The 10989-nt window shown below is 52.7% G+C and overlaps 1 protein-coding gene across 1 annotated transcript; it reads right to left on the reverse strand.

Annotated features, from left to right (window-relative positions):
- Positions 1 to 498: 498 nt before the first annotated feature.
- TRIM50 (tripartite motif containing 50) lies at positions 499 to 9382 on the reverse strand. The gene is made up of 6 exons (XM_037154750.2): positions 8816 to 9382; positions 5785 to 5880; positions 4670 to 4900; positions 4541 to 4563; positions 3212 to 3336; positions 499 to 2308 (listed from the first exon to the last, which is right to left on the reverse strand). The coding sequence occupies exons 1-6, from the start codon at positions 9380 to 9382 to the stop codon at positions 1719 to 1721; spliced, it is 1632 nt and encodes a 543-aa protein (XP_037010645.2). The 3' UTR covers positions 499 to 1718.
- Between the last annotated feature and the right edge of the window lie 1607 nt (positions 9383 to 10989).

Here is a 10989-nt window from a genome sequence, read left to right on the forward strand (position 1 = left end):
ATGGTGCAGTCAGTACTCAGGGCTCACAGCAGCACTGCTCATGGCTGGGCCTGAGGAACAAGGGGAAAATAACAGAAGGCGAGGATCACCTGCCAGGAGTCTTAACTAGAGCTGCCAACCCATAGTCCCTGCAGGCAGGAAACCAGGAAAATAAATACCTCAAACTGCCTCTCCTGCCCTTGGATCTCCTGCCAGCCCCTCCCATCAGCTGAGCCCCACAGGAGGCCAGTTCTGCCTTCCACAGGGGCCAGCCTCCCGGGACACAGAGCAGGACGAAGGGTGGAGCGTGGAGATAGAGGAGCAACACTCTTCAGCCTAGTCCTAGGATGGAACGAATTGTTGCGTAACCAAAAATCAGGTCTGAGAGGTGTCAAGCACCTAGGAACCAAGGCCCAGGCCTAGCAGATTCAGCCAGTAAAAACACTACGAGTACCATTTATTCAGTTTATTAGTTACATAGAAGAAGGAAGATTAGCCAGAGGTGGTCTTTGTCGCACACACCGAAGGGTGATACAGAATTCAAGGGGCTCATGACTGCAATGTGAGTTGTGGGATATCCTGTTGTGGGGACCCAACTGGAGACTCAACTAAGCTGTTTTATAGTCTGCAACTCTGCTTGGAGGGAGGTGGAACAGAAAGACTCATTCTTCATCAGAGCCTAGGAGGTGATGTCTCCTGAGTTTCCCATGGACATGGCCTTGAGGTAGCACCTCACAAGCCTCCCGTCTTCTCCTGTTCCCGGAGGATCCCTCAGGCTGTCAGTCCAGCCATGGCCCATGCGGCCCACACGGACACGTGCCAGGGCACTGAAATGGAGCTCTTCCCCGTGGAAGGCTCTCAGGTGGCTTCATGACCACAGTTGCACAAGGCTGGGAAGCTCTCTAAAGCTCCAAGTCTCAGGTAACTGAGCCCCTACCATCCTCTCTCTCTCCCAATTTTCAGATTCTTGGGAGAGAATGCAGCTGTCCCAGCCTTAGTCTGGATGGACACCATAATCTGTGGCTGGGGGCAGGCTCACCTGAACAGAGATGGGTTCTGTGCATGGCAGCTTCCAGGGATGGGCTGCTCCCCTTTCTGGCCCCCTTATTTGCTTCTGCTTTGAAGTAGCATTGGTTCCATCTCATCTAACAGCGGGAAGCCGGGAGAGGTCCATGAGGATGGAGCAGTGATGGAGTGGTCTACGTGGCTCTGACCACAGACCAACAGGCCATGGGTGGAAGCAAGATCAAGCCCCACCAGAGGCTGGAGACCAGAGCATAAAGTGGTTCTGTACAGCAATTAATATTTGCAACTCATTTAAAGAGGAAGAAAGTAGTAAATTTATTGTCTTCAAGTTATTTTAAGTTCAAAATGAAAATGAAAAATTATGTAGGAGAATGTTTCCACCCCCAGTTGGAAGGGTAAGCAATAAGCATGATTAGGAGGGACCAAGGGAAGCCCACGGACACCAAGGCCTACTTCTGCTGGCTAAGAAACAGGTTGATAACCTGACAATAGATTAATAAACACGCCGTTGGCCAATGGTGTGGCCAATGGTGTGGCCAATGGTGGCTGTGGTCCTTTTTTCCTTATCACTAAATGTTTCCAGGGAAACGCAGGCATGAAGACCTTCTCAAACAGTAAAAATGTACCCTCTGCTTGCTGGACCCAGCAGAAGCCCTCAAGTCCCCACGCCCAGGTGGGAAGGGCCTGAGAACGGGCAGCCCTGTGAGCACTGCCTACAGCTTGATGGGCTGTGGCGGGGTGAGGTGGCTGGGCCCACTGGGTGGGGGCAGCACCATGGGCAGTGAGTTGCTGCCCCTCTCATGCCAGCATGTGTCCAGCATGGGGTAGAGCTTGCCCTGGAAGTCAGCCTGGAACGTGTAGAGTGGCCGCAGGTCATCTGGGCGGTCAGCATCGAAGAAGGTGAGCTCTCCCTGCTCATAATGCAAATAGATGCCGATGCGGTGCGGGTGTCCGGCCACAGGCAGGGTCACCCTTGGACAGCCAAAGGCCTCATATACCCGGCCCTCCTTCAAGCCAATGAGCCACATGCCATGCTCTGGGGACTTGGTCAGCTTGCCTTTCCGACTGGCTGTGCCTTTGATGACCCCCAGGCGCCAGTCGCTCTTGCTGCCCACCACCACCTCCCAGTAGTGGCGGCCACAGGAGAAGCCCCGGCTGGCCAGGACGCAAGTATTATAGTCAAAGCGCTCGGGCTGGCTGGCACGTCGCTGGGGCAGGAGCCCACACTGCACCACTGTGTTGCCCTTGGAGAGCTCCAGGAGAGGGTGGGCTGTGGCAGGGTCCAGCCTGAGAGGCTCCGGGGCTAGGGAAGATAGGGAAGGGCATGTTTGCAAGCCACACAGAGGGCAGCAGACCCTGCCCCAAGGGAGGCTGATTGGAGGCCCCGAGCTCCTCAGAAGAGGAACTGCACGGGCTCATCTCTCTATCCTCGAGGCCTGGAAGGGGCCAGGCACAGAGTGGGCACCTTAAGGATGTTTGCTGGATAAAGGAATGATGCCTGAAGAGTGGCAGAGATGAGCAGCTGTGAGCTGAGGCCTCCTGGTAAGGGACGCAGTGCAGGCCTGCCTAAGGCAGAGGTGCTGACAAGAGGACCTGGCCGACTGCCTGCCACGTGTTCTCCACAGCCAAACTCCGCGGGTTTTCTGGAGAATCCACAACTGTGGCTGTTTTCTTTGCTACCCCAGCAGCCTATTCAAGGACAAACTCCCAACTGACCTGCTAGCCGCCAGCTAATCAGTTTACACCAAAAATGTGCAAACAACATTCACCGTGCAGGGAATATAGTTTTTTTTTTTCTCTGCCTCTTTTTCTATTATATAAATCCTGTTTTTGTCTTTGTTGGATGAAATCAACCTATTGATTGATCTCCCTTATGTGCCAATAACGGAATTAATTTAGAAGCCTTTGAGTGTTTCTCAACAGAGTAACAGCTACATTTATTAATCACTAAACTATATGCACATATATATTTGTAAATATGCAGCCTAGCAAGGTGGGCATTAATAGCCCATCTGCAGATGAGGAAACAGAGGCTCAAAATGATGAAATTTGCCCTAGTTAGTATGACATGGAGCTGACCTTGACTCAAGCCTTTTGGTGGAACCCAGTTCCTGTGCTCCCACCACAAGCCTCTGCAAGCCTCCCTCCCAGCTCTCTGTGCTGTATACCGGCAGCCCTCAGGAACTTGGACGGGTTGGGGCCTCACCTGGCAGAACCTTTCGGAAGAGCCTTTTCCACACGGTCAGCTTGATGTCGGCCTGGTGGAGACCTGGCTTGAAGGAGATGGGGCTGAACGTGCTCTCCAAAGGTCGGGCCTGCTGGAGCTCTGCTCTGGAGGCAACAGTTCACATTGACGGCGGAGCTGCCTCGCCCATGTGCAAGTCCATGTACAATCACAGTGCAGGAGACTACACTCAAGATGGCTGTTGTCTCGTCCCCTCCACCCCCCTCTCAGAGGACCTGCCTCCTTCCTGGGAGGGGTAAATAGTCTCTATTAGTGGTCCTCAAAGTGCAGGTCCTAGACCAGTAGCATCACCTGGAAGCTTGTAAGATATGCAGATTTCCTTGGGTCCCACTCCAGACCTGCTGAATCAGAAACTGACCACTGGGGCCCAGGGCTGTGTTTGAATGAGCCTCCCAGGCGACTGTGATGCACGCTAACATTTCAGGACCCTGGTGCTGGGGCAATCGGATTCCGTGTCCATGTATTTAAACCAACGCTCCTAATCAAATTGTCCCTGAGACTAAAGAAAATTTGAGGCCCTGGTCAGGTAGCTCAGTTGGTTAGAGCATCGTCCTGATAAGCCAAGGCCGTAGGTTGGATCCCCAGTCAGGGCAATTATAAGAATCAACCAATGAGTGCATAAATAGTGAAACAACAGGTGTTTCCCTCTCGCCCTTCTAAAAATCAGTAAATTTTTTTAAAAGGTGAAAAGAAAATTTGAGAAAAAAAGGAGACTTGTAAACAGGGTCTGAGGAAGGCTCGGGAATTGCATGGATGGTTCACTTCTTGGGACTAGAACGTGGGTCCAGTCCCTTTCCACACCAGCCAAAGTGCAGGGGCCAAGGCCTCTCACTCCAGCCCTTACCCACCTCGTCCACTTATTTCCTATTTTACTGCCGGCCATACTGAACTTACAGTACTCCCAAGCCCACACACTACTTTGCCCTTCCCCCTCACTCTGCTTGCCTGGCAAACGCCCGTCCTCTCCTTTCTCAGGTATCCTGTCCATCCACTGTCTGCTAATCCCCCTCACCCCAACAGTCACCTCCTCCTCTGTGTTACTTCTGTAGCTTCTACTGTTCCAGGGACCCACAGTGAGGTAGCCATAGTTCCCTGCACTCCTCCCACCTATCTGTGAGACCCCGAAGGGAGGTACGTGAATTCTCTCTGTTTCTCCTGGCCCCAGTACAGAGCCAGATATGGGCAGCTGCTCCTGAGGCACTGGTGAAGCTGAAGGGACGAACTAGGAGAGAAGAGATGCTGTGCCCACAGCCACCAGACCCATACTGAGAGCTTCCCCCAAGGTATTACCTGGAGGCCATGGAGTGGTACTTCTGGAAGACAAAAGAGAGGTAGGTTGGGGCACAGCAGAGGCTATGCAAAAGAGGCTCTCAGGGCCCTAGGGGCCTCAGCATAGAGGACACTCCCTTGTCCACTCACCCGGATGAACTCGTGGTGATTCTCATTTCCAAACTGTTCCAGCACACACTTGGCTTGCACCAGCCGCTCCCGTGTGCCCTGGGCCTGCTCCAGCTGCATGTCCAGGGAAGCCACGAGGCCGCGGGTGTGACCTTCCACCCCTTTCAGGCAGCGGGCCTTCTCCTCCTCCACCAGGTGGTGCAGCTCCTGGAACTCACGGCGGATCACCCAGCTGAAGACATCGGACTCGTTCTAGGACAGAGCCAGCCTGTCAAGGCCAGAGCCACACTGGAGTGGCGATGACTGACCTCCATGTCTCCAGGGCCTGGCAGCAGACAGGCTGGTCCTGGTGCCTGAGTCCCAGGGCTGAGGCCTATCCAGGCATTCTCACTGTGCCTAGAGGTCCCAGAGGGCACCATGGGAGTGAGCAACAGTGACAGGGCAGAGGCCGGGCCCCTGGTTCCCATTTTAAAGCATTGGCTCTGCTTTCACTTGTCTTTACTATTAAGTGTGCAAGGAAGACTTCGCCTATCACAGGGTTCTACAACTGAAAAGAGTCTGAATGACCCCAGGAGAGCAGACTTGAATTGACACAGCCAGGATTCCCCTGTGACCCCAAGTTCTGTCTCCACAGAGCAGGGTAATGCTACCTCCCTCTCAGGGGGAGGGGTACTCAGGGAATACTGCTGCCATTTCCCCCACAGGGCCTCAGCTCACACCCACCCACGCCCCCCTCACTGAGGAAAAGCAGAGCACGGAGGGGAGCTTCAGGCTTTCCCATGCCTGTGCTGCAAGGCACTGAGCGGGCACCACACAGACTGTCAAGGTCAAGCAGACACATGAGACGAGGGCTGGCGAGTCATGCCCACACTTTGGGCTGTTTACTTCTGGGACTTAGGTTCTGGGTTATCTCAGTCCCAAGGACAAGGGAACATAAGCCAACTTAGAGACAGTCCTGACAACTGGGTTGAATTCCCCTGAGGAGATTTGCACCTTCCCCACCCTGCCCTGGAATGCTTTGAATGCTGGCTTTATATGGAAGGCAGGGATTCCCGTGCAGGACACATTAGCCCTGGACTCTGTAGGAAAGGGAAGGTGGCTGGTCCCAGCACAGGGGCAGAGGGAAAGGCACTCACGACAATCCGGGTCCTGTTGTTCACCAGCTTGGCGATATGCTCATCCACCTTCTTCTGTTCCTGCTTCAGGTCAGAGATGAGGGCTGCAAGCTCCTCCTGGAGGCAATGTGCGTGGCCTCGTGAGTGGCTGCCCACATAGCATCTTAGCTCCTAGGGCCTCGCCCTTCTAGGGAGCCTCCCAATGGCTACTAGCACACCCAGTGACCCCAGGATAGGCACCAGAGCTACCCAGGTGCCCTTGACCTCAAATTAGCTAAGACTACTCAAGTATACTCCATGTTGATTGTAGGATCTGCCCAGGCAGAAGAGGACTCCAACTCATCCCTCCCCAAGATGTGTAGAAAGGCACTAAACGTTGTTTCACCCTATAACACCCAAGACAGGTGATTGCCAGTCTGAAGCCAAAACTCCCGCAAAACCCACCAGGTAAACTCCAGGCACCAGGAGGTCCAGAATTAGTGGGCATTTTGATTATTACAAAAGGGCTGTCCCCAAGAGAGGCCAGTGGTGCAAGTGGTGGCCCAGGTTATACCTGCTGGGTCCCCACACCCTAGAAAGACCTGAATTCACCCCCCAGCAGGCTTGAGCCCAGCCTAGATTTCAGGGTTCCCATGGATGAAGTAAACTCACTTCTGGGCTCCCCTGGCCCCCCATCTGACCTGTTCTTAGGGATCCAAGCAGGACCTCCTAGACCACCATCTGGCTGCACCGCTTGACTGGGGCCCTGCGGGTTTATGCTCATGAAGCATACAGACTCCGGCTTAGAAAGTTCCTAAGGAGAAGTCAGCTGCAAGAGCCTTTCAGAAAGGGAGCTGGGCAAGGAATGAATGGACACAGAGTGCTTGCTCCGGATAAGGAGGAGCCTTCAGATCACACAACAGCCGAGGAGAAGGCATTCCAATGGTAGTCCTCTTGAGGCAGAGAGAATTGGGACTAGTTCTTTCTCGGCAACTGGGCCACAGTGAGAGCAAATACAGTATGAAAATAAAGGGTCTCAAGAGCTCAATCAATAGGAGAAAACAGCAATGCACGACAGGGATCTGGTCAAGAAACCTAAATTGGTCACGTCACATGGACGAGTCTTGGGATCAAAAAAAAAAAAATGTCCAAACCAGGGCTCAAGCTAGGCCCTGGCTCCTTGCCAGAAATGATGAGCAAGCTCCCGCGTGTTTCCTTCTCCCTGGGGCGGCCGTCTGCTAATAAAACACGGACTCGATTTTATTGCACTGCAGTTGGGCTTCCTCCTTCCACGCTCCACTAAAACTACTCTTGCCAAGGGGACCAATTCTTACCGCTAAAGCTAACAGACACTCTTCAATCCTCAGCAGACATTTACGCACAAGTGATATTCTCGTTAACAGGCTCTGTTCCTCTGATTTCTGGGAGGCCATATTCGGCCAGTGTTCTGCTCCCTCTGTCGATTCTTTCCGTCCCCTTCTTGGGATTCTCTCTCTACCCCAACCTCAAACCCTGGTGCTCCTTGGGCATCATTGGGGTCTTCTCTTACCACTTTGCAGACTCTTACTCCCAGTCTGTTATCCCCAGACTGTTATCACCCTCCAATTTACCCCTTCGACAGTGGGATAGGGCTACATCACGACTCTGCTTAACCTCCAGCACCCACCACTGCACTGTCACTTGAATAAACTACAAATCCCACCCCAAGATACAGAGGTCTTTCCATGACCCGGCCTGCTTGCCTCACCTGTCCTATCTGGCTCACACCTCACTCTCCCTTGAGCTTAATGGAATGACTTATAGATTCTCAAATGTGCCATGCTGTTCACCTCCTGGTCTTTTGCACGGGTTCTTTATACTTGGAATGCCTTCCCTCCCCTTCTTTTCCCACCAAGTCCTCCTTGTGGTTCAGTTCTTAGCTTAGCAGTCCACTTCCTCCAGGAAGCCTTCTCTGACCACCTGAGACCAGGCAGGAGCCATGCTCCAGGCAGTCTCACCTGGAGACTATTTGACCTTGACAGCAGCACCCAACACATGGGACTCTGTCAGACCACCAGATGGTAAGCTCCACCGTGGCAGGGCGAACCTCTTGCCCACTACTGCACCGCGGCACTAGCACAGCGGCCAGTACAGGTCAGTGTACCAGCCGGTAAATGTCTGTGGGGAGGAGGGGCTGGCCCCATACGTGTTTCCTACTTGTCTCCCAGGGCCGAAGGAGCACAAAAATGGTGCCCACAGCACTCAGCCAGGAAGCTTCCGGAACAGCTTACAGGGGGCCCCTTTGCCTGCAGATCACCATGTTCTTTCTTTTCTATGGCTGCCTCACTTGTATTTTGTCATTCCTCGCTTTTATGTCCCTTTCCCACAAATACCACACCACATACCCTACAAGAATTCACTTCCAAGAGCCCTTCCTGCCCTTCCCTGCTCTGTTGGCAGTGGAGAGAAAACCCGCCTTCTTTGGAGTCCCAGCTCTGCCACCGACAAGCTGCGTGGCCTTGGGTAAGACACTTGCCTTATCCAAGCCTCAGTTTCCTCACGTGTAAAATACAATAAAAACCCCACCCTTCTTAAACCTTAGATCAGATCAGCATTAACCAAAGATGGTATCATTGTTATGATTAGTTATCTTAAATGATGACCCACTAGACCCGATGCAAAGTTCCCGGGGCGCAGGAACCCACTGATTCCACAAATACACTGTGAACATTTAGTACGCCAGGCACAGCTCCAGACACAGAAACACTCCTGGGAACAAAACGAAGTCCCTGCCCTCCTGGGTCTGAGAGTGCAGTCCAAGGAGCGTTCAAAGAGAACTACGGCGTGGGACGGACTAGCACGTGACGCAGCACGCTCTCCACCTTGCCTACCCTCAGCACCTGCTCAGAACTTCAGGGATGAATGAATGCTCAGGCGTTCTGCTCCAGGATAAGGCTGGAGAGAACTCCAGTCAACCCGTATTGGCCGAGTGATGGCGCCAGAGAGCGCAGGAGCTGGGCTCCGTGGGCTCCTGGCCCGCCCCCGCCCCTCGGTGGAGGTCTGGGTCCCCGCCCCCAGCAGTCTCGTGGCCCACCTTCATGCGGCTGTAAACGGTGGAGATGGGCGTGATCCGGTGGTGCTGGTGGGAGCCCAGCAGGCCGCAGAGGCCGCAGATGAGCTCTTGGTCCTTTTCGCAGAAGAGGCTGAGCGGGTTCCGGTGGTGCGCACAAATATTAGGCTCCAGGTCCCGGGGAAGCCTCAGGGCTTCTATCACCCTTGCTAGGGCGAAGTTGGGCGAGGAGCTGCTGCCATCCACCTCCTGCCGGCACACTGGGCAACGCAGCTCAGAGTCCAGGTGGCAGGACAGGGACACCAGACAATCTTTGCAGTAGGAGTGGCCGCACTGCAGCATTAGGGGCTCCTCGAAGACCTCAAGGCAGATGGGGCACTTAAGGCGGTCCTCCAGCTCGGCCATGCTCACCCGCCACGCCGCCATCCACATCCACGGTGCAAGCTGTAACACAGGGCGCCTTCCTGAGCCTGCTTCCCCGACTCCCTCTGTCCACAACCCCCTAGAAAGGGCCTCAAAATTAGAGGGTCCTACAGACTCCAGCCCTGGATTCCAGTCTCGATCCCCTAAGATCTGAGGCCTGTTCCTCATCTTTAAGACAAAGTGCTTAAATGAGGGGTCAGAGGTGGGAGAAAGTCACTTTGAGATATATGATTCTACATGTTTTTTTTTTTTTTATTAAAACTCGGATTTGCAGGTAAATATGAAAGGGACCCTCTGCAGTGTCATTTGTTGTGACACAAATAATGCAAGCTCCAGCCTCAGCAGGTGTCCTGACCTAGGACTGGACAGCAAAAACAAGCAAAGGTCCTGCCCACCTTGTAGATAAGGTTCAAACTGGTGAGCAACTGTTGGAATCAGAGTTCCTGAGTCACCCCTTCACACATCTCCAGTGAGACCGGAAATCTCCATTTACAAGAGAGACTCCCAGATCATTCTAAAGCAGAGAGCTGTCTTAGAACAAAATTGTTCTGAAGAGTCTGGGACTTAGGAGAGCTGTATCTTCATCTCCCACCCATTCCCCTGAGAAAACTGACGGCCTCTGAGAGAGGAGCAGCACCAAGCTGGAAGCGCCGAGGTGGAAGTCGGCAACAGACCCCCCACAAGGAGCTACCTGGCTTCTCAGGAGCCACTGGCCTCCCACTGGGGCCTCAGAACAGCATCACTGACCTGACTGGCTTGGCCTCTTCTCCCCAGGATGGAACAGCAGGAGAGGAGACCTGGGGATTGCAGCTGGATGCCTGCTCCACCACCTGGTCTCTGCCCCTTTCCTCCTCCCATTTCCCAGCAACACCCCATATCCTCAAGGTCACCTAGATCAGGTGGAAACTGGGCCACGTCACGGGACTGGGGACGCAGCCTCTGCTGGGCCAGGTCTGATAACTGTAACATTCAGGTGCTTGCTTTGGCCCAGCAAGGGGAAGGGGTGGGGACAGAGAGGCTGGGTACCCGTTCACACCTTACAGATCCCAAACGGAATGGACTTGTGCTGCGACACCATCTTCCTGAATCTCTCTTTTTAAAAGATATTTGTAAGAACATGTATGAATGACCCATGGACATGGACAAGAGTGTGGGGATTGACTGTGGGAGTGGGGGATGGACTGGGTGGAGGAGGACAAAGGGGGAACAATTGGGACAACTGTAACAGAATAAACAGTAATAAAAAAGAGAAGGGCCTAAGAATAAAAAAAAACCCTGAAGATATTTTTATTTATTTATTTAGAATTTTTAATTGGGGTACATCTTCTAAAAAGCGCAGAAATCTTAACCACACACTTAATGTACACTTTCTATATACTCACTCTCCAGATCAAGACACAGAACATTCTAGTCCCTAGAAGCCCCCCCTCCTACTGTCCCCAGGCAGAACCTCTCACAAGAACAGCTGCTCTCATGGCCCGTGTCACTGCAGATTAACCGGGTCTGGCTTTGAATGTCAAATGAACAGAATCACTTAATATGTACCCTTTTTGTGTCTAATTTATTCAATATTATCGCATTAATAACTTTTTATATGAAGTCTTTCAAGGGGTTAGAAATTCAGTGACATTTTATTTACAGTTAATAATATGCATTCTGGATAATAATATACAGGTCATAAGGTACTATACATATCTCAAGGGTGTGGTGGGAAATTATTGATTGGAAAGGACAGAATGGATCTCTGGGGGTGTTAAGAAATAAGGAATGCTAGA

The sequence above is a fragment of the Artibeus jamaicensis genome, unplaced genomic scaffold (assembly GCF_021234435.1).
Source record: "Artibeus jamaicensis isolate MK-2021 breed Jamaican fruit bat unplaced genomic scaffold, CSHL_Jam_final contig_1582, whole genome shotgun sequence".
NCBI classification, from domain to species: Eukaryota; Metazoa; Chordata; class Mammalia; order Chiroptera; family Phyllostomidae; genus Artibeus; species Artibeus jamaicensis.

Excerpts from the sequence above, each read along its gene's own strand:
- TRIM50 (XM_037154750.2), bottom strand. The coding sequence starts at position 9,382 with ATGAGGAACAGGCCTCAGATCTTAGGGGATCGAGACTGGAATCCAGGG. Across the intron at positions 4,901-5,784 it reads ACAACAGGACCCGGATTGTC|AACGAGTCCGATGTCTTCAG; the intron begins GTGAGTGCCTTT and ends GCTCTGTCCTAG. Across the intron at positions 2,309-3,211 it reads CTTCCGAAAGGTTCTGCCAG|CCCCGGAGCCTCTCAGGCTG; the intron begins GTGAGGCCCCAA and ends TATCTTCCCTAG.